At 50.1% G+C, this 21,712-nt stretch overlaps 7 protein-coding genes across 7 annotated transcripts; 3 read left to right on the top strand and 4 right to left on the bottom strand.

Moving 5' to 3' along the window:
• Positions 1–264: 264 nt before the first annotated feature.
• Positions 265–1,735, bottom strand: BO79DRAFT_228809 (S-adenosyl-L-methionine-dependent methyltransferase; the record flags this gene model as incomplete). The annotated part of the gene is made up of 5 exons (XM_025683993.1): positions 265–575; positions 632–1,083; positions 1,138–1,261; positions 1,318–1,444; positions 1,508–1,735. 5 exons carry the CDS (start codon positions 1,733–1,735, stop codon positions 265–267), a joined length of 1,242 nt encoding a protein of 413 aa, XP_025539086.1.
• Positions 1,736–3,641: 1,906 nt separating this feature from the next.
• Positions 3,642–8,698, top strand: encA (non-reducing polyketide synthase encA; the record flags this gene model as incomplete). The annotated part of the gene is made up of 3 exons (XM_025678558.1): positions 3,642–3,941; positions 4,003–7,425; positions 7,478–8,698. Coding segments are annotated over 3 exons (4,944 nt in total), but the record flags the coding sequence as incomplete, so codon positions are not given.
• A 673-nt stretch (positions 8,699–9,371) lies between these two features.
• BO79DRAFT_148729 (cytochrome P450) lies at positions 9,372–11,271 on the bottom strand (the record flags this gene model as incomplete). The annotated part of the gene is made up of 6 exons (XM_025678557.1): positions 9,372–9,787; positions 9,839–10,486; positions 10,546–10,620; positions 10,681–10,765; positions 10,829–10,963; positions 11,029–11,271. 6 exons carry the CDS (start codon positions 11,269–11,271, stop codon positions 9,372–9,374), a joined length of 1,602 nt encoding a protein of 533 aa, XP_025539084.1.
• A 1,619-nt stretch (positions 11,272–12,890) lies between these two features.
• On the top strand, positions 12,891–13,652 carry BO79DRAFT_228806 (uncharacterized protein; the record flags this gene model as incomplete). The annotated part of the gene is made up of 2 exons (XM_025683992.1): positions 12,891–13,112; positions 13,233–13,652. 2 exons carry the CDS (start codon positions 12,891–12,893, stop codon positions 13,650–13,652), a joined length of 642 nt encoding a protein of 213 aa, XP_025539083.1.
• A 972-nt stretch (positions 13,653–14,624) lies between these two features.
• Positions 14,625–16,313, top strand: BO79DRAFT_228805 (proline-specific permease; the record flags this gene model as incomplete). The annotated part of the gene is made up of 1 exon (XM_025683991.1): positions 14,625–16,313. One exon carries the CDS (start codon positions 14,625–14,627, stop codon positions 16,311–16,313), a length of 1,689 nt encoding a protein of 562 aa, XP_025539082.1.
• A 204-nt stretch (positions 16,314–16,517) lies between these two features.
• BO79DRAFT_287755 (flavin-containing monooxygenase) lies at positions 16,518–18,489 on the bottom strand (the record flags this gene model as incomplete). The annotated part of the gene is made up of 6 exons (XM_025688625.1): positions 16,518–16,969; positions 17,024–17,659; positions 17,716–18,034; positions 18,084–18,163; positions 18,220–18,342; positions 18,408–18,489. The coding sequence occupies 6 exons, from the start codon at positions 18,487–18,489 to the stop codon at positions 16,518–16,520; spliced, it is 1,692 nt and encodes a 563-aa protein (XP_025539081.1).
• Positions 18,490–19,129: 640 nt separating this feature from the next.
• BO79DRAFT_149015 (cell wall mannoprotein 1 family protein) lies at positions 19,130–19,728 on the bottom strand (the record flags this gene model as incomplete). The annotated part of the gene is made up of 2 exons (XM_025678568.1): positions 19,130–19,327; positions 19,390–19,728. The coding sequence occupies 2 exons, from the start codon at positions 19,726–19,728 to the stop codon at positions 19,130–19,132; spliced, it is 537 nt and encodes a 178-aa protein (XP_025539080.1).
• Between the last annotated feature and the right edge of the window lie 1,984 nt (positions 19,729–21,712).

Genomic DNA, 21,712 nt, shown 5'->3' with positions numbered 1-21,712 from the left:
ATAGAGCTGAATGTCAATTACGTTGTTGAGGACTCTGATGCAGTATATTATTATACTGGTAAGGCACAGAGGTGCTCTCGCTAGACCTTACATCGAAAAGGTCTACGTTGTCGCCACGATGTAAAGCCGATGATTTTTCTCGCAGCAAGTAGACACGTGATATTATCCAGTATGTAATTTGGCTTCTTCAGGCCTTCCCGGGTATCACTCTCGGGAGTTCAAAATGAGACCTTGGAAGACACAAGAAGCAAAAGAATGATGAAATCACTTCAGCCAGGCCTCAATGAGTCCATGGCAATTCCCCGGAACCTGATACACATTCTTGACTTCTAGCCCGGCCAGGCCCAGCACCATCCCCCATTCTTTCAATGTCCTTTGTTTGGCACCCAGAGACATCATGATCATATCCATCCACCCTTCCTCGACACCGGATTTCTCCGCCGGTACGACTATCTCCTCAATTAATAACCGTGACTTCTCAGGCTCCATGGCTGCGGCGATGTTCTTCAAGATACAAACCACTTTGTCCTGCGGCCAGTTGTGGAGACAACGGCGGATCAGATAGGTTAAAGCTCCTGGCAAGGATGTCATAAGCTAAGTCAAAACATTCAGTCATATCCAGCTGTCTTACCTCGAATAGGTTGCTCAGTAAAGAAATCATAGCTCATCCTCTCGATCATAGGATCCAGCGACCCCTCTACACTCTTGACAACGTGTGCCTGATCCTGCAGGATATAGCGACCGGGCAAATCATCACACAAAGTTCTGATCCGGCTGATTCCCGTACCCTTACCACCACCTATATCGACGGCAACAACCTGGCTTGCGCTGGGTTTTGACTGGGTCAAACCTTTCCAGGGGAATAGATCTATCATCCATAGCGGCGTTATCGCCTGCAGCGTCATCCCGTTATTGAATGCCTTCATCCGCTCCGGCTTCTCCGAGAGGTTGTCGAACATGCTCTTTCCATTCGTCTTGTGGGCATACGTGTAAGGGTTGTCTGTTGTGGACGAGGGCTCCTGCCAGCCATTGCGTTGGAGGAATTCATGCAGCTTAAGGTGCGCGGGCATATGATCGTCCATCCTATCGAATTCTCTGTTATTTGTAATTCCAGAAGGTAACAGGGGAAGCTCTCACGCAAATCGAAACATGCCGCGGATCTCAGGGCGCAGATACGCCACGGAAAATGGAGTGTGGCGGTATTGGCCCGGCCCAGTCTCTTCAAATGGTCCGTACAGCGAAGAATTTCTCAGTAGACGAGCTGTGATCCTGTCAGCTGGGGTATAACATAAGTCATATTGCCATAAGCACACTGACCAAGAAGAGATTCGTCAACATTGAGTTCCCGCGCCAACTGTTCCGTGCTGCGAGATTCTCGCCCCGCCGGAAGCGCTTCGAAGACCCCCATCTCCAGCAGAGCGCGGACACTGGCAAGATGAGCCGTCTATGATACTAATTAGCCGATACCCCTTGAACCTGGACCTTTCATGGCATGGCTATATCGAACCCTTTCGTAACAAGTAGCCGCTGCATCGATGGGGCCTTGTGCGATCTGGAGAAACTTGAGCGCCTCCAGAACCAGCTCATCGCGCACACTTTGTCTGGCACAGCTGCCTTTTAGCGTGTCGCCCTGGTTACTGTGCATAGTCTGCTGCCATCGTTGCGCAGCTTCGTTGAGTGCTTCCAACCCTCTCTGGATTGAGGAGTATTCATCGACTTCTTCTGGGAAGGTCATGGTGTGGCGGAGTTCCCCTAGAGAATATTGCGTGTTTGCAAAACTACCTTGATCCTGGGACAGGATCGAGCTCGTTATGTATGAATGACCTATCTTTCAGGGACGTCTTTTCCTAGAATATTTTTATCCTGGTGTATATGCATTCCATTTCATGTTGGAAGCTCTACTCGTAGGAAGCAAAGAAAGGGCAGAGAGTTGTATCTGTGTTCCTATCTAGGGGTTGCGCGAGGCGCGTAGAAGTAGGGGTTGTTTGGTATGTAGGAGTCACGTGACCGAGGCTACTAGTATTACTGCTTCAACATTCCATACCATTGACGTTCCTACATGAGTATGATAGGGTAACACTGGGTAATCCCCGACGACAACATAGGGAATGCGCGATTTCTGGCGTCACTAGACCCCCCTTGCAGGTGTGTGGGGAGATACGCTCACCGATACCTCCAGGGATAGCACGATGCATATATCTATAATGGCAGTGATATTGGAAGTTATATTTGCATGGTTCTGTAGGGCTGATGGAGTACGCGCCGTTGACGCAAGGGATAGTTCAATACAGATATCTTTCAGACATTGTTGGCATTGCATATGCATGTTTGGATAGGCCCGTACCGAAAACTCTACTTAAATCGTACTCCGTACAGAATCTGCCATAATGCACAATACAGCCAGAGAGGGGTCTAGTAAAATATACCTAGGATAGTTGGTTTGATAGTGCACTAGAGAGAACTGTGGATATGCAACTTGCGGTGTCGCGGCTGGCTCACAATGCCCCTCGCAGCTTTTATTTGTCATATGTTGAAGCAGTAATACTAGTAGCCTCGGTCACGTGACTCCTACATACCAACCAACCCCTACTTCTACGCGCCTCGCTGCGCCACCCCTAGATAGAAACACAACACAATACAACTCTCTGCCCTTTCATTGCTTCCTACGAGTAGAGCTTCCAACATCATACATTTCCTGATTAGTTAGCGAACAGAGCGGTTTACCAAATATTGCCGCGGGATGAGCCACAACGGAGTGTAGCCTGTATTATAGTTGAAGATCTTGACGTCCAGCCAAACTACTCTGGCACTTTGCGAAAAGATCGTTTGTAGTTACCTGCACCCACAGTGCCAAGGCGCTTACCGCTCCTGTTGTGAAGCCTTTAGTATCATTCAAGGAGAACATTCTTGACAGTTTTGCCCAATCAGTCCTTGGAAAAGCTTCAAAGTGCGCATTATGCCAGAAGTATTCGATAGTGGAATAGGGCACTTCAAAATACAACCTCCGTGTGTAGGTTGTCCACAAGGCTGCAACATAAGCAGGTAACCAGGTCACTGTGGCCGGCTGTTCAGATGCTTCCCATCAGGAGGTCAATCTGAGACACTCCTAGCATGAGAATGTTTCGGTTGAGGTCAGGCGTGATGTCGAGGCAGTAACTTGTCTGGGTTCAGAGATTGCGGACTCAGACTGAGTATGAACTCACTATAAACGTTGATCGTGCTCGAAATATATCGACCAACATCCCTCTATAATGAAAGATTCGTCATCATGGCCGTAACAACCGCAATGAGGCTCTTCTTTTTTAGTAACAGATTTCCCACTGATAACTTACCAGATGTGTTTCGGAACCTGCGGATGCATTCTGAGTTACCGGGGCATGTCATCTTGCGACAATTCTTCAAGGAGACAACACAAGTCGTTAGAGAGGAAATCCACCGTCTTCCCCCGGAACTGAGAAGTCTGATTCCGCCCTTCCAGTCTATACTCGACCTGGCTGAGAATTATAATTGGCACAAAGGACCTTTGTGTGGTGCTTTCGAATGCATCTTCTTGTGTCTAGTCCACCTAGGTCTCTTCATTGGGTGAGATCCCGCAACATCCAACTGGGAAATGGCGAATGCATTGACTGACATGAGATAGGAGTTACGAGAGCCGGCCTCATGAATTCATTTTCGACGCGCAGGGAGCTCTTTTCACTGGGCTGGGGCTAGGATCTTTGGCTGCCACCGCGGTCGTTGCGTCCAGGTCACTGCTGGACGTGCCCACCACGGCAGCGGAGGTTATCCGGATAGCCATGAGATCCGGTATCTTGCTGTACCAAAAGTCCCAGGACTTGGAACAACTGCCACTGGACAGTTCCCGGGAGAGTTGGACCACGGTTGTGAGGGGTTTGGACGAGAAGACGGTGCAAGAAGAGCTGGAGATGTTTAATAGGTCAATGGTAGGCTAACCGATATGAGCTGCCATTGCAGGGACAGGTATCTAATGTGAATCGCACACAGAATATCCCCCAGTCAGCCAAAGTGTACATCAGCGTCGTAGAACCCGACGGCAGTGTATTCGTTAGCGGTCCGCCGTCACGACTGCGCGAGTTCTTTAATAAACCCGGAAAGGTTCAGTCGGCTCCCCGTGCACCGCTGCCAGTATACGGGGGCCCCTGCCATGCAGCTCACTTGTATGACAGAACACACGCCGCGTGGGTAGTAAGGGAAGTCAACTCTGGCATTGCGAGTCGCTGTCTCTCGGGACATCCTCTTCTATTATCGATGGGTAATGGGCAATCGTTGGCGGGCGAGACTGCAGGAGAACTTTTTGAGTCGGCCACATATGTGCTTCTGACAAGCATAATTCGCTGGGGTGACGTTCTTGAGGGGGTCAAAGGTTTTCCTCACTGGAAAGATAATATGAAGCTGCGGGTAGAGACGTTCAAGTCACCCTCGCCTGCTGTGCATGGCTTGTTATCTGCTATACAGTCAGGTTACCCTGAAAGCACGGTCAGCCTGGACGACCTTGACCAGTGGATAATCGACAATAACCTTGAGCAATCGTCGAACCCCATGGACTCCAAGATCGCTGTGGTAGGTATGTCTTGTCGGTTGCCGGGAGGTGCAGATGACTTGCAGCGATTTTGGGACCTCCTTGAGGACGGACGGGATGTGCACCAGAAGGTCCCAGGCAACAGATATGACGTTGAGAGTCACACAGATATAACAGGAAAACGACCAAACACTAGCCATACCCCGTTCGGATGCTTTATTGACAGCCCTGGACTCTTTGATGCAAGCTTCTTCGATATGTCTCCCCGCGAAGCGGGACAAACTGATCCCACCCACCGCCTGGCCCTGCTTACTGCATATGAAGCCCTAGAACATTCCGGATATGTGCCCGACCGCACCCGTTCAACTACCAGAGACCGCGTAGGGACGGTCTACGGCCAGTGCTCCGATGACTACCGCGAAGCAAATGCCGGGCAAAATATCGACATGTATTTTATACCAGGAAACTACCGGGCATTTGCTCCCGGTCGAATCAGTTACTTTTTTAAATTCTCCGGCCCCAGTTTCAGTTGTGATACAGCGTGCTCTGCCAGTTTAGCTGCGGTTCAGATCGGCTGTAGCGCGCTAACCCGTGGTGAGGCCGACATGGTTGTTGCTGGGGGGTTGAATATCCTAACAGGGTCTGATAGCTTTGCTGGTCTCAGTAGGGGCTTTTTCCTTTCCAAGACCGGAAACTGCAGGGTGTTTGATGACGGTGCTGATGGATACTGCCGAGCCGATGGAATTGGTTCTATTGTCCTCAAGCGCCTATGTGATGCGCAACAAGATAACGATAATATCTTAGGGGTGATTCTCGGTACAGCTACCAATCACTCATCCCGTGCCATTTCCATAACGCACCCTCATGCACCTACCCAGGAACAGCTCTATCGTTCTGTCCTTTCCGAAGCAGGCATCCATCCACACGATGTCGACCTGGTCGAAATGCATGGCACAGGAACACAGGCTGGGGATGCGGCCGAAATTGAATCCGTCACCCGCGTCTTCAGTCCTTCAGTACCTCGGCGGTCACATCCCCTGTATATTTCGTCTGTCAAGGCTAATTTGGGACACGGAGAGGCCGCAGCTGGAATTACAGCACTAATGAAGGCACTCCTTATCTTTCAGCATAATGCGATTCCCAGGCATGTGGGCATAAAAACAGCGTTGAACTCCAAATTCCCAAATCTCGACCGGCTAAGCATCCATATCCCTATGGAGACCATACCGTGGCCGTATAGGTCAAATAGAAAACGATACATCATGGTCAATAATTTCAGCGCGGCAGGGGGTAACACAAGCTTGTTGCTGGAAGAGCCGCCTGTGCGGCCAGATCCTCTAGGACCTCCGCAGACACGATTCGTCGTGGCCCTTTCAGGCAAGAGCACGACTTCTCTGCAACGGAATCTCGAAAGCCTGATTACCTGGTTGGAAGCGAACCCATCCGCACAGTTGGCAAGCCTCGCGTACACTACCACCGCCCGACGCATACACCATAAGTGTCGCATCGCGATGCATGGCACGTCAATAGCAGAGATCGTCCAAGGGTTACACCAACGCGTGCATGAGTTGAAGATTGGACGATTAGTGAGTAAACCGCCCTCCGTCGCATTCGTCTTTTCGGGTCAAGGAAGCTTCTACATCGGAGTGGGCTCGCAGCTCTTCAAGGAGTATCCTCCGTATCGGGAGCAAATCCAGCGACTGGATGAGATCTGCAGACAGAATGGGTTTGGCTCGATACTCCCAGCTATCACAGATACCAGCGCGGATGTCACTCAATTAAGCGCGTTGGTGACCCAGCTTACTACTGTCTGCGTCCAAATTGCCCTTTGTCGTTTCTGGGGGACACTCGGTGTGAAGCCTGCCGTAGTTATCGGCGCCAGTCTCGGGGAGTACGCGGCGCTGTATGCTACAGGAGCGCTCTCGGCCAGCGACGTTATCTTTTTGGTTGGACAACGTGCTCTGCTTATGCAGGAGCTTTGCACGGCTAACAGCTATGGAATGCTAGCTGTACAGGGAGCCGTCGAGGATATACGTCGCTGCCTGCAAGGCCGAGCATACGAGGTCGCCTGTATTAACGGGCCCCGAAGTATCACGGTCACTGCGTCGGTCACGGAAATCGTAGACATACAAGAGTGTCTAGTGTCGAAAGGGTACCGCAGTGTCCAGTTGAATGTCCCGTTTGCGTTTCACTCCTCCCAAATGGACCCCATACTGGATCGATACGAAGATATCGCAAAGGCTATCTTCTTCAAGAGCCTCAAAATCCCACTCATTTCATCCACGTTGGGCGATGTGGCCGTAGAAAGTGGTAGCTTGGCCCCCTGTCAATTCCTGCGGGATAACACGCGGGCGCCCGCCCGTTTCTCCGAAGCCCTGACGAAGGCGCAGCATATGGGCCTCGTAAACTCACAAACTGTTTGGGTGGAAATTGGAGTCCACCCGACCTACTCGGGCGCCGTCCGTGCCACTCTCGCGGATGTCATGGCTATCGTACCAAGCTTGCGGTCAGATGAGACTAACTGGCATACATTGGCTGTTAGCATGTGCACCCTTCAAGAGACCGGAGTCCCACTCGACTGGAATGAGTGGTATCGACCCTTTGAGCCACATCTCCGCCTGCTGGACTTGCCATCCTATCAATGGGATCTGAAAAATCACTGGATTCAGTACAACGGAGACTGGCTGCTGGTGAAAGATAAACGGCCTGTAACAGAGTCAATCTCCGCCGCAACGCCATCCTTCCGCACTGCTTTGGTGCATCAGATTGTGGAGGAGTCGTTCGGGCAAAATGGCGGAGAGCTCGTCGTACAATCCGACGTGATGGACAAGGACTTTTTTGCGGTGGCGTCGGGACACAAAATGAGTGGGCGGCCGCTCGTTTCAGTGGTGAGTGGACTCTCCTGATGAGCTCGGTGCTGAACTGAACATCCTTCTGCAGTTTTCCTACCCCGACGTAGCTTTCACATTGGCAAAGTATATGCACTCCCGCCTCATGCCTGAGGCACCGCTTCCGGCCATGGAGTTTGGTGAAGTAAGGGTGTTCCAAGGACTGCTCCCAAGAAAAGATCAGTCCAAACCACAATGGGTTGGGATGCGCATGCAGGCGGATCGCCACTGTGAAACGTTGCAGTTGTCTATATCTAGTCTCTTGGATGAGACCTCACCAGCACAGGAGCTGGCCAGTGGCGTCGTAACATGCGGTGACAAGCAGGATTGGCTAGATGAATGGGCAGATTACTCCCACCTTTTGACGACCCGGATCGCCACACTACACCAGATGGCGGATCATGGACAGGCGAGCCGTCTTTCCCGGGATCTGGTGTACACACTTTTCAAAAATATCGTCGACTACGCAGACCACTATCGCGGTATACAGTCGGCGGTGCTGCACGATCTGGAAGCTGTTGCTGATGTGAATCTTGCGCCTAGCAATGACAGCCGCTGGACGGCGCCTCCTCATCACATTGATCCAATCGCTCATATTGGGGGTCTGGTGCTCAATGCCGGCCATGCCACCGACCATCATAATACCATCTATGTAATGGACGGATGGAAATCAATGCGGTTCGCAGAGGACCTCGTTCCAGGCGAGCTCTATCGATCCTATGTCAAAATGAACCCGGCTCGCGATGCTTCAGGTTTTTCCACCGGGGACGTCTATGTTCTGCATGGGGACCGTATTATAGGAAAGATCCGTGGAATGACATTGCGTCCGCTGCCTCGTATCTTGATGACTCGCTTCTTCGATCCCCCGGACTGTGGTGATAGCGTGTTGCCTCGCCGCCTTCAGCCCCAAGACCTGCCGGATGTACAGCACCAACACAGCCCCTCGACAGAGTCGGGCCCGGGTGACGAACCAAGGGATCCGAATACCAGCCCGCCTACCCCGGAAGTTGACTTACCAATCGCTCCATCTGTGACGAAAGCCAACACCGAGCTCGTCCGTGATGCACTAGCTCTGCTCGCCGCAGAGACCGGAGTGGAGCCGGACAGTCTGACTGATGAAACGGAGGTTTCTGCACTGGGCATAGATTCACTTTTGTCGCTCGTCCTAGTGGAAAGATTCTCGACCGAGCTGCAAGTTAACATCCAGAGTTCTTTCTTGCTGGAATCTCCCACAATACTAGAACTGAAGGAGTATCTCACTGCGTCTTATTGAAAGGCGTAGGAGATATCTCAACAGTGATGTCGCGTTAGTTGTCATCTGCTCTCGTCTTCTTCGTTCGAAAATGAGGGTGGCGTACGGCAGCGGCATAGGTGACACGTTGGGAGCAACCTTGAGTCTAGGTGTATCGGGCAATGACACGGTATACATAGTAATTATATTGGGACATTAATGCAAATAAAAAGTCTGTGAAAGATAGCAGTATTGGGGTAGCGAATAACTACTTAATCGAAGAAATTCCAAAAGCTAGCGGATTCCAGGTGTCTGCAGTTTGTTGTCACCCTCCCTCGCTCTTCCTTGCTATAGGAACAGAGCGCTACCCGAGCCACTGGCAATGACAGTGAATGAAGATAGTACGGGATCAGGAATAGCGACCATAAGGATCAAGTCCAACCAGCAACAATGAGTTGAACAAACACGGAGTTAAGTCAATTAGACCAAAGAGACAGGCGATGACTTAAGTTGAACCGGGACAAAGTAGGCCCGCCGTCGGTCCTTTCTGAACAGTACTATCTCGCAGATACAGTCCCCTATGTTGATTTGACTCATGACTAACAAACATACACGGTTTGAACACAATTAACAGAGATTGACAGCTATCGTCGATGGCATGGAGAGTCAGTATCGTGAAGTTCAATTGAACTGATCGGATATGGAAGGCAAATCATTACTTCCCGTCACTTCTCGGACGAATCCGCATCGTTACTGATGGATTAGGTAAATAGACTGGGCCACTCGTAAATCCATATGGGAAAGTCTCTTTCTGCGCAAGCTCTACATCATACTGCAACAGAAATTTGATGAAGATTGTCCGGCAAATTTGAGTCGCGAGAACCCGCGCAGGACAGGAGCCCGCTCCGTGAGAAAATGTCAAGAAAGTCAGCGAGGTGGTTGCCACGCGTGGAGAGCAGACGCCGCGGCCGGAGTCGTAAAAGCGATAGCCATCGAAGGTGGTCGGATCTTCATAGATCTCAGGGTCCAGATGGACACCCCGACATGGAGACAAAGTGATTGTGCCGGGACGAAGAGACAGGCCGATGGAGTTTAAAGTGACAGGTTTCATGACACGGCGGAAGCTGACCACTATTTTCAGTCAGTACGGCTCATATTGGACAAATAGGGAGAAGACCTGACATGGAGATATATCATACAGCCGAAAGGTCTCCTTTGCGAAGCTTTCTAACTTGGGGGCGTGCTTCAGAGTTTCAGCGGTCCAGTCACCGTCAGTTAGCTTCAGAGCATGAAGTGCCTCCTCTCTGAGCGGAGCCATATACTCTTGATGATTCATGATGGAATACAGCTGGAAGATAATGTTGAATGCGGTTGGATTAGATAGTTCGAAATGGTAGAATATGAGATCATCTGCCAACAACTGGAGCTGTGCCGCCTCATTTGTGCAATCGCCATCTCGGCTCAAGCTGCCGTTATCGAAGGCAGCCGTAACCAAAGCGTCCAACAACGAATATGGGCGTATGTCGTTGATTGTTTTCGCCGCTCGGGCGGCTGTGACTTGCCGCGCGACCACAGGAACAAGCTTTTCTCTTAAAATTGACAGGTGATATCTCAGATTCCGGCATACAGGTGAGAAGTGCCACACAAATGGCCGCAAGATGCGCGGATATCCCGTTCGTCGATAGCAGCTACTCATGATGCTTTCGCCGAAAGACATCAAATGGTGGAGGAGCACCGGGTCAGGGGCGATGTCTGGTCCAAGGAGCAAGATGATAGTGATTTTGGAGCATAAGGAGAGAATAGTGTGAAATGTGTTCAAATCCTTCCACTCTAGTGGTTCTGTCAGCTCGGCAACATTGCCTTCCAAGTCTTGCTCTAATCCTGCTTACTGTTCCCGTTTGGTTGGTCGAGTATCAGAGGCAAGGCTTTATCTGCTTCCTGGGCTAGTAGCTTATTGAAGTGGTCTGGCGAGTACCACAAACAATCAGAATTCTGCCTCATTTCTGTCAGGTGGGATTTCGTACTCAATGATTCCGCATTATTGCAATTATGAACCGCCTCTATGGGTGTCCTGTCTGTGATGTCGCAGTACATGTTCATATCCGCAAACTAATTGTCCTCAGTGACTCAGCTGCTGACTTGTGCATCGTTTAGGAATTCGATGGGTGTTACCTCTGCCAAGGCCTGAAGAAAGCTCATCTTATCGTGTGGTAGAGACCTCCATTCTTTGGATGAGTTCAAAGGAAGCACAATGGCATAGTCATCATTCTGCATCCTTGTCGCATAGGGTTTACCCATTTTGCTGTACTGATTCACATAGGTGATGGTGAGTAGCCGAACATTCAGCTGTTGAGATATAAGACGACACTCACCTGCTGATACGCGCTCGCATACTCTTTCTCCGCATCGAATCGTTTCCATCGTAGCCGCGGTCGCATGTAGCTACCCTCATCTACGATCGGGATGCCCTTCAAGGCTCTTCGCTGCCGCCAACCATCAAGGCCGTCGGATGCTACGACAACCACCCCAAGAAGAATGAGGATAATGACCACCGGGCCGGCAGGGAATCCAATATCCACGGCGTGGTACATGCTGAATGGTACATAAACTGCCATCGGTGGCACATGTACGGATGGATGGTCCACTGGCAGTTGTTGTTGGACATGACTGAGAGGAACTAATAAGGAACAGCCAAATTATCTTCAGATGCACCTATGATTATCTCACGGGCAACTTGGTCTAAGTGCGGAGTATGTACCGTATACTGACATAGCTGCAAAGCCCCTTGCTGCTGCGAAATCACATTCTTGCAGTCACACCGCCATTTTGGCGCAGCTATCTCAACATATCGGTCCACCAGGAATAATACAATAAGCTGTCTTCTGGTGCATTGTTACATGAGTGGGTTTCATGATGAATCAGGCCTGCTGAACAACACAGGTTAAATCCCTGGAGAGATATTGACTACTACGTACACCTACATTTTCGGCTGACTTGACCCACTTGATGACTGAATATTTACTGCTAGAGGGGTATCCACATACCAGCTTCGTTAATTGCCTCGTCGAGATCAATTCTTCACTTGAGCTCGGACCTTTCTATATAACCACCAGCATTATGTTGATCATCCAGCCAAAGGCAATCCTCAACATTGTTTTCATTGCTCTATAAATCCAGTATCAGAGGGCTAATGTCAATCGAGCCAGATCTCGAACCGCTCTGATGATTGGGAGAGCAAGGGTTGGTCTTCGTAAGTATCTCTCACGGTCAATGGAATAAGGAAAAGATATGGATAGATATAGATATCTCATTCATCCACACTTCAGCTGTAAGAGAAGGCAATGTATGCGGCACCGTTAATCCCTGTCAAGGAATTCCCAAAGGAATGCATATAATTACTCTTTGGTTCCCAATATGCACTATTACTGTGGCTTGCATACCCTCTCGGTTTACGGTCTCTCCATAACCATTCTATGCATACCAAATATTACATACTGGATGTGCACCGGCCCCACTCTGCCTATCATCCTAGTTCAGCCCGCGGGGAGGGTTGTAAACCAAGGGGTATTGTCTTAGCATTATATTCACCAGTCAGTAGATTCCGCACTCTAACTCATCGTTCACAACTCCTTACATTCTTCATCATTACACTACATCTTGTCTGAGTCCCGGGTGTTCACACAGTGCCGGGATGCCCCCTCACTGTAGCCGGCTGTGAATTCATTGTAGCCAGGTCATGGGTCAATTCAGTGGAGCTCGAGAAGTTCGACCTTGACATACAGGAAACTGAAGCAATAGCATCATCCCACATAGGCATTGAGAATAACCGAATTTCTATTTTAGCTCCCACTCCGTCCTCCACTTTTCTTGAACCCTACCACCTATCGCTCTTTTCTTCCCTGAATTTGCTACACGGTTTCCAGACCTACCGGCAAAAATGCATAATACCGATAGCCTGCCTCGGACCGCGTCCAATTTATTATTGAAGATACTCTCTATTAGCGATCAGCCAAATGTCATCACCAACGATAAAGGCGGATATTATTTCACACCAACATATCTTAAATTGACCAAAGCTGACGTCTTCAGCACGTCCATCAGACAATGGACACTGGAACAAGCGCTCGAGGTTCAGGGGGTCTTCCAACAGTGTCTGGAGGCCATGGAAGGATCCTCCGCCTTGGCCCGTGATGAAGGAAAGGTTTTCTTCATCAAAGAGCACATATCTTGGCTCATGAACCCGGCCGCCGTTTCTAAGATGCTGCATGATGTCGACACCACTAATGGAGATTCCTCGGCTGCTTTCATGGCGCCCGATTACCACTCATTTTTCCGGGTTCGCGTTGACAGCAAGTATGGCCGGTCGAAAGGACTTCCTCCATTCAATGAAACTGTTCTCCCAGACGCGTACCTCGCCACCTGGCAACTGGCATTTCTTATCCGGCATCCTGCCTTAGTTTTTCCGTCGATGTACCGGGCTGATCGGGCTATGAAGGACCTACATCCTTCAGGTGGTAATCCCTTCGAGGCTCTATTGTCCGAGAGCTATATGAAAGCCACTCTAACTCTACGCTAGACACGGTTGCTATATGATTGGTGTGTTCTTCGGGGGGGACAGGCGCATCCAATTATCTTGGATGCCTCTGACCTTATCCACAATAAAGGCGCTATGGTAAAATTCTGTGAACAGATGGGACTAGATCCCACAGTCTTAAAATTCGAGTGGGATAGTGTCTGTGCCGAAAATGAAGCCTGGTCAGGTGATAATACTTGCGAGCAAGACTCCATATTTGAGAAAGCTAGAATTACCATGAGATCAACTCTGATAACATCTTCCGGGGTGTTGAAAGAGAAGGCGCCCGAGGTTGTCGATATTGCATCGGAAGCGGAAAGGTGGAAACTCGAATTTGGCGACGAGGTGGCCGATTTTATTCTCCAATGGGTTCACGAGGCAATGCCTGATTACGAATATCTAAAGCAACGGAGGTTGGTCTAGGTATGCTACGTTGCTCATAGGCTTCGACAATAGGTGGAATCCTTAGTCTGTCGTTCTTCTGAATAGATAAAACATCGCATGCGCTTCAGAAGCTATCGAAAAAAATCTGATACTTGGCCATCTGTCACACATTTGTACCCTCGACCAAATAGACACAGTTATAAGCAGATGTATTGCCTGAAAACAATGCTGAAATAGAGGAAGATGAGAAAGGAAAAGAGCAACATATGGGGGATATTTTCTCACTTATGTCGGATTTCTAATTAGGTGATAATACACTGAAAAATTTATATTATGGAGATTCAACACAATCCGACCAGCTTTGAGTACTATGGCAAGATACTCTGTTGAATGAATGAGAAGTTGAATGACCGAAAATAAGCTATAATGGCCTGTTACTAGACCAAAGTGCCCTGGCTTTACGTTTGCTACTGATATTCCGAATCAACATCAAAACGCTCGGCTGCGCATACAAAGCACAAGCATTAACAAGACGGCATGAACAAACAATAAATCCAATATTGCAATTCACGACTGCATGAACGCAAGTTCTAACACATGCAGGAATAATCCACCACGATGTATTAGCCAGAGCCCGGGAGCCGAGTCATATCTGGCACCTTTCCCCGCAACGGCTGAGCTCAACATATTGACTTCCGGGACGGGCTTGCGATTCCTCTTGCTCTTATCTCTGTTGTACTTGTCACCTTGGCATTGATATTCAAGCTTTGTACGATATCATTGGACCGTCTTGGTATATGTTGATAACATATCACGCACGGCCTCTGATTGAACAGAGCCGAGTCACCTTATGCAAGATGCTGTACACAACGCTATCGAAAGTCCAGATTACGCTGATAGCCAGATATAGAATCTCTAGATACTTATAGCACAATGACCACTATGAGATTTGACTCGAATCTATCGAAGTCAATCACTTCCATCCAGGGAAGGCCATCGCACAAGCACACAATGTCGGATTCAAAACCAATTTCCAGCCACAATGCCCCGATCCACACAGCAGACGTGACCAAAGCAGGCCTCTCAACAGATATAGAGAATGGACTTTACCAAATCCCATCACAAAAGGAAGGTCAAGTGGAAAACATCATCCAGGTCGAGACCGTCAGAGGTCTCAAACCGCGCCACACCCGAATGATAGCAATTGGTGGTGCTATCGGAACCGGACTGTTCATCGGCAGTGGTGAATCCCTAAGCATCGGGGGCCCGCTGTTCCTTCTACTGGGCTACTCTCTCCTAACGCTGCTGGTCTTCTGCATAGTGACTGCGACAACCGAGTTCAGCCCCTTCCTTCCAGTCCGTGGCTCATCCGTTGCCTACTTCGGCCATAGAATCGTGTCGAGTAGTATGGGGTTTGCCTTAGGCTGGATGTACTACTACGTCTTCGCCATCATGGTCCCTTCAGAGATTACTGCCGCAGCGCTCGTCATTGATTACTGGCCTAGTTCTGTGAATATCGCTGTATGGATCACAATCATGTTGGTGGTGATTGTCGGACTTAACTGCTTTCCGGTCAATGTATACGGAGAGACGGAATTCTGGTTCGCGTCGATCAAACTCATTGGCATCATCGGGCTCTTCATCATGGCCCTGGTCATCACCTGCGGCGGTGCCCCGAATCACAAAGCAATAGGCTTCGCCTACTGGCATAGCCCTGGAGCTACCAATGAGTACATCGTCAGTGGAGCCTCAGGGCGACTAGTCGCTTTCATCGCAACGCTACGCTTCTCCGTCTACATTTTTGCCTTCACACCAGAGCTCCTAGTCATCACAGCAGGAGAGATGCAAAATCCACGGCAAAACCTCCCCACAGCCGGACGGCGATTCTTTATCCGACTCGTCATTTTCTACATCCTCGGTGCCTTCCTCATAGGTCTGATCTGCCCGAGCAACAACAACCAGCTACTAGGGAGCAGCAGCGACGCCAGTGCCTCTCCCTGGGCGATCGCAGCCAAAAACGCAGGTATAAAATGTCTCGACTCGGTAATCAACATCGTGATCTTATTATCAGCATGGTCGGCCGGAAACTCATGGCTATACCTCGCCACTCGCACACTATATTCCATGGCGACTCTCGGCACTGCGCCTAAGATTTTCAAACGCTGTACAGCATCAGGTGTCCCGTACATCTCTCTAGGATTTACCTCGTTATTATCCCTCCTCGCTTACATGAACGTCAGTTCCTCCGCCGCAACAGTTTTCAACTGGTTCGTCAACCTCGTGAATAGCGGTGCCTATGTAAGCTGGGTGTGTGTCTGCGTTATATACATCCGCTTTCGTAAAGCCACGGCGGTGCAGGGGCTTGATGTTGCGGAATTGCCGTATCGGTCGAGGTTTCAGCCATATGCTGCATATTTTGCTGGCTGTGTGATCTTCTTGTTGTTGTGGTTGAATGGGTTTACGGTGTTTTTTCCGGGGCAGTGGGATACCTCGACGTTTGTTACTTCGTATGTGGGGGTTCCTATTTTTGTGGTCTTTTATTTGGGGCATAGATTGTATACTGGGTGGGAAGGGGCTTGGTTGATTTCATGTGAAGAGGTGGATCTGGTGACTGGGATAGCTGAAATTGTTGCTGCGGAGGTTCCAGCTTCTAGACGCTCTGGGAGGTGGCTTGAGGGGCTCAGATTTTTGTTTGGATAGATGTTTATATATTGGCATAGTGAGGTGTAATGGTCCAGGCTATCTAGAAAAATGGCGAAATAAAGAAACCATGGGCGGATCAGACCCATCGACACATACTTTCTACAAGAGGCATCACTCTACTTAGGAAAACGAGCATGCTAATTCACCGTCTCGATTGAAGAAATTACAATAGATCCGTATCACAAAGCAGCAGCCTAAAGCCTACCACTTCCATCCCCTCGTAGCACGCCAGTAAACTCCTCCAGCCGCCAAAGCCACCCCCAGGAACAACGTGAGATTACTAACCAGCACCTCCTCCTTAACCCGACCAAGATGCGTCACCTTCTTCTTCTCCACTGCCGCAGCTCCATCTCCCTTAACAATAAAGTCCGTCCATCGCACCTGAGACACCTCCTTCTGGTACTCCACCACCTTGAGTGGCCAGTTGTTCGTGATCAGGCCCTCATCAGTCTTGTACCAGCTTTGGCAGTTGGGGTCAGCGAAACTGGTTTCTGCCAACTGTTTCTGGACCCGAAAGTTGTATTCGCGTAGCACTTCTGGGCGGGGTTGAATAACCAGTGTTTGGTCCTTTTTCTTTGCATCGGCTACGGCTCGGATCAGGGTGGTTATGTATCGGGATTGCGCTTCAATCATGAGGATGATGGAGTTGTGGCCTATCTCTGTCAGTGTATGTACTCCTAAAGGACTTGATGGAAGGATGGGCATACCCAAGTTTGTGTTGGGTCCGTAGAGCATGCCGAAATTCGGCACATCCTCGACCGTCATGCCATAATAAGCTTTTGGTCCGCCCTTCCAAATATCTTCCAGTGACCGGCCCCCAGCACCATACACCCGGATCGGGTGCAGGAATTCCGAAGCACGGAATCCTGTGGCCAACACGATGAGATCGTACTCCTGCTCATCACCGTCCGTTTGTACACCCGTGGCCGTGATACGTTGGATTGGCTTGGTATTGAGGTCAACGTGACTCGAGTTCAACGCTGAGTAGAAGTCGTCGGAAATGAGGATGCGCTTGCATCCAATGGCATAGTTGGGGGTCAAGGTGTCCCACAATTCAGGCTTGTCGGGCAACTGGGTTTTCATCCATTTCTTTGCAGCTTCTTCAGCTTCGCGGGCTGGGACTGTGCCGGGGGTGACAAGAACATTGTATGACCATTCTCGAAAACGCATCTGCAGGACTCTCTTGCACCAGCGCACGGGTGGTACATATGACAGTAGGAACTGCTGGGAAGCGCCAACCGGCTTGTTAAAGCGTGGAACGACCCATTTCGGACTACGTTGGTAGATGGTTATATGAGAGGCTGTTTTGGCTATTTCAGGGACAATTTGGATTGCCGAGGCGCCTGTCACGGCTGTCAGTATATGATAATGGATCTTCTAGTGGGGATGGAGTAAACACCATTTCCGATCACCGCAATTCGTTTGCCGGAGAAGTCATAGGTCCAGTCCCATCTGGCTGAGTGAATCAACTTGCCGGTAAAATCATCCAGACCCGGGATGGAGGGATAGCTGGGCACATTGAGTTGTCCGACGGCGGATACCAGGAAGTCTGTAGTGAGTTCATATTCCTCATGAAATTCGCTAGCCTTAGTGCCATTCAGGGCCACCTGGACCTTCCATTGCTGTTGCTCGTCGTCCCATCGGGCTTCTTGTACGGTCGAGTTGAACCGGATGTATTGATAGAGGCCGTGTTTCTGAGCAATATCCGTGAGGTATGCCTACAGGTGCGTCAGCATCTTATATGCGTTGCAAGTAAGACAGGATTACCAGAAACTCTTCCTGCGCCGGATACTCTGCCGTCCAGTCGGGACGCTGCTCAAATGAATAGCTGTACAGGGCGCTCCAGACTACACGGCTGTTAGCTATCTATACGCGCGACCATGTTAGGCCGGTCGCTTCTGACCGTCGCAGGCACAGCCCGGGTAGAGATTGTTGGCCCAGGTTCCTCCTACAGCGCTTCCCTGCTCGAGTATGACGAACTTTCGGATGGGGGTTCGACGGAGGAGCTCGATGGCCATGCATATCCCTGGGAGATTGTGAGCGACAGAGTTTATAATTCCCCGGGTCACAAGCAAGGGGATCATGTTGTACCTGATACGCCAGCCCCGATAATCACGACAGTAGCACGGGTATAATCATGATTCCCCACATGGTGAGCGTAATTGGAGGGCATGATGAGAGTGAGTGGTAATATAACGAGTTCAGGGGAAGTGAAATGCGGTGAATCGAGGGATGGGAATTGCTTTTCCTGCTGGGCGACTTTGTACCATGTTCCAACCCCGCTCGCGTCGGGGAGATGCACCTCGGCTCGACAAATTCCCCTCTCGCCCTACATCGCCGAGGATGGGAACAAAAGAGCGCTCAATGTCAACTCCATCAATCATTGGGAACCCAGCTGTAGCTATCGCATTGGCATGCATTAAGTAGGTGTTGTAGACCCATATTGAGCTCCTCATTGGCCGCAGGGGGGCCGAGACATCCGTGCTCATCAATATGCTAACCAGCTAGTTAGCTAACTAGCTGTTAACTAAGCGCCGGCCCCGGCTCCTTTGTAAATCAACCGTTGGCACTTTATAGAGACAAGCCCAAACCTGACTGCGTGGAACTGATAGATCACATCCGAAACCCTCATAAGGCAAGACATGCTGGATGTGGACTTCCGACCACTACGCGGTGCTCCTCTCCTGGAAAAAAGAAATTGACCATACGTCAATAGCTTTTGCATTTAGAATAGCTAATTTTGAACAAAATTCCCGGCGCCTAGTCGATGCCTCGAGGACATTTTGACCAAGCCACAGGCGGCACAGACGTGCTCACAGCCGGGATTCATACGAATCAATCGCACTGTCAAAGGCATCGTCCACATCCCCGGTCCCTTGTCGAATAGTCTCCTTGTCAGCACCGACAGCCTTGTTCTGCAGCGCCACAGAAAGAGCAACTGTCCGGCTCCTCATGTTGACCAAATTAAGCCGCACTGCAGAGCCCACGCCGGCGCTGATGAAGAGATCTCTCTGGTAATCAAAATGTCAGAACATCTCTCAGGAAAATGACAGATATCAGGATAGCTTCCAACCTTCATCACAAGTGCGGCAATTGAGGTTCGCATGATCGGCTCCAATCCCACCAAGGATTCAGTCACGCTATTGCTCTCCTGGGCGGTCCACTCCGCCGTGCTGTTGGTGTCGGCGGCCACTCCCTCGAGGTCCTTCTCCAGGCTACTCTCCTGGTGGAAGATTTCGATCGCAGCGGGAAGTGTTCCGTCGTAACGATAAACGGATGCACCGAATGTGCCTATATTGGCATTCAAGGTGGACAGACCACGGAGGACAATGGAAATGTCCCGCTTGATGACATGCGAGGTGGCAAGCGAGATATAGGCCAGAATGGCGGTCCCCGTAAGTGCGAAGCGCATTTTGGTAGCTGGTTTTGTGGTCGGTGTCCTTTCTGCTGTTTTGTAGTATCTCTTGTTATTGCTGAAATCAAGCAGGTCTGACGCTATATATATACAAGTTGGCCGTGAAGTTGGGACTTCAACCTGGAAACAGGCGGTCTATTCTGTATGACTTTTGCCAGGGATGCTGTATAACAGGGGTTAAGTTCATCCGTGAACTAACTCCGTCGCATGATGGAACCCATTGTTCGGGCATTATGTCTCATCGAAAGAGTGACGCCCCTCCGGTTGCAACAGTTTCACCATCGCGGATGAAGCTTCGAGCCATGCAGATGTCAGTAGGATCTTGCCATGAACTCCCGTTTTCCAGTGTACAAATGTAACAGTCAGGGTTGGCGGTTGGGGATTGTAGGTTCAACGTTGGTACACTGTCCAGGAAAGACAACACCCCGGCTGGGGCAGCACTCACGATTCTTTCCCCAGTGTCACACCAAACCGGGCTTTTGGCAGGTTATGATACACATTAGTGAGACAAACCAGTGAATTCTCGTCAAAGGAGAATTTCTCCGACCGATGATCGCTACGGCTCAAGGTTCACTAATGCGCGGGGACCGCACACGAGCACTGACAGCACACGACACAGACAATGCATGGCTACCATTCATGATGGCAGAGACCGTGCGTTCGCTCTGGCCTATCAAGTTACTGCCCATCACGTCTATGTCACCTTAGGACAGACAACATCGGCAAGAGGTCCTTCATTCCTCGCGCGAAGAATTCAAATAGCAACGGCAATATATGGAATGGATACCGGGCATCTCCAACTCCTTGTGCACCTAAATTTCCAAAAGTGCGACAACTAGCCTGGTGGAGTCCCTGGGCCGGCTGATGTCCGAAAGACATCCCCATGAGGGAGGCAACCCGAGAAAAGATCACCTCGGACTTCTCTGCGAGACAACAATGTCTGGGCTATCCAGGATAAGCCAGTTGAGTCGGCGTCTGGAGACTACCAGATGCTATGATGGGCTAACGATCCATGTGTCTATAATGACTGGGGAGAGAGGAAGTTCTTGTCGCGCTGCATGGCTTAAGCAGCCCAGAAACCAGCATGTACTCCGTAGACAGCGGAGAATTGATTCCGTGCGAGTGATGAGCGGCACAGACGAGGCCTGGTCAACTGCTAGCCAAGTGGATGCTAATGTGGGCAGACCAGCTGTGACCGAAAAAAAAAAGAGAGCAGCGCCAGCGACCGCACAACAAATCAGCTTCAAGGCTGGATGATCGATGAAGCAGACAAGGTCGACTGATTGGTTGTCACACCAGCACGTTATCCACGAAGAGGCCAGGCCAAACCAGGTGCGGCAGAAGGTCCACGCGTATCCAGACACCCAGCTATACCCATGTGTCTACTGTCTATTGTCTACCGTCTAGTGTGTACACCATTCTCCGTACTTGGTTGATATAGTATTAGGTGAAGGGCAGTTCTCACGGGGAACGGATGCCGACAGCCGGCATGAGAGCGACGCCCGTAAGCAAGCCGACCGTGGTGGGAGCGACATACCGACCGACTCATTCACCGGGGAGCTCAGCTTTTTGGTTCTCCGTGGGACCTAAACCGACTCGAAGGAGCCGTATCTAGTGCTTACCAATGGCAAGTGGGGAATAAGCCTCCGAAAAAACAGCTCGGGGATTTTAGTGTCTTGTCTGTCTGGCGTCGCAAGTTGGGGTTGGGGTTTGGGGCTGATGGCATTTAGCCTAAAAGCTGGTGGAGGGCGGCTGGAAATCACAATGGTTCTGAATTATTAATATTACCACTGACAGTGAAAACAGTTGCTTTTTCTTCCTCAGGCAGCTGAGTTCTGCCTACTTTTCTCGTGGTACACGATGGGAAGATAAGGTGCTTACCACGGAAAAGTAGTTATTGGGTGCAATGGCAGCAGCTAATCTATCTCGCTAGCAGGGGAAAAAAAATCCAACGCGGTGTGGCTGATTCTAGTTTGTTGTT

Source organism: Aspergillus costaricaensis (genome assembly GCF_003184835.1).
Source record: "Aspergillus costaricaensis CBS 115574 unplaced genomic scaffold BO79scaffold_17, whole genome shotgun sequence".
Classification (NCBI taxonomy): Eukaryota; Fungi; Ascomycota; class Eurotiomycetes; order Eurotiales; family Aspergillaceae; genus Aspergillus; species Aspergillus costaricensis.
This window is presented reverse-complemented; position numbering and strand designations above follow the sequence as displayed.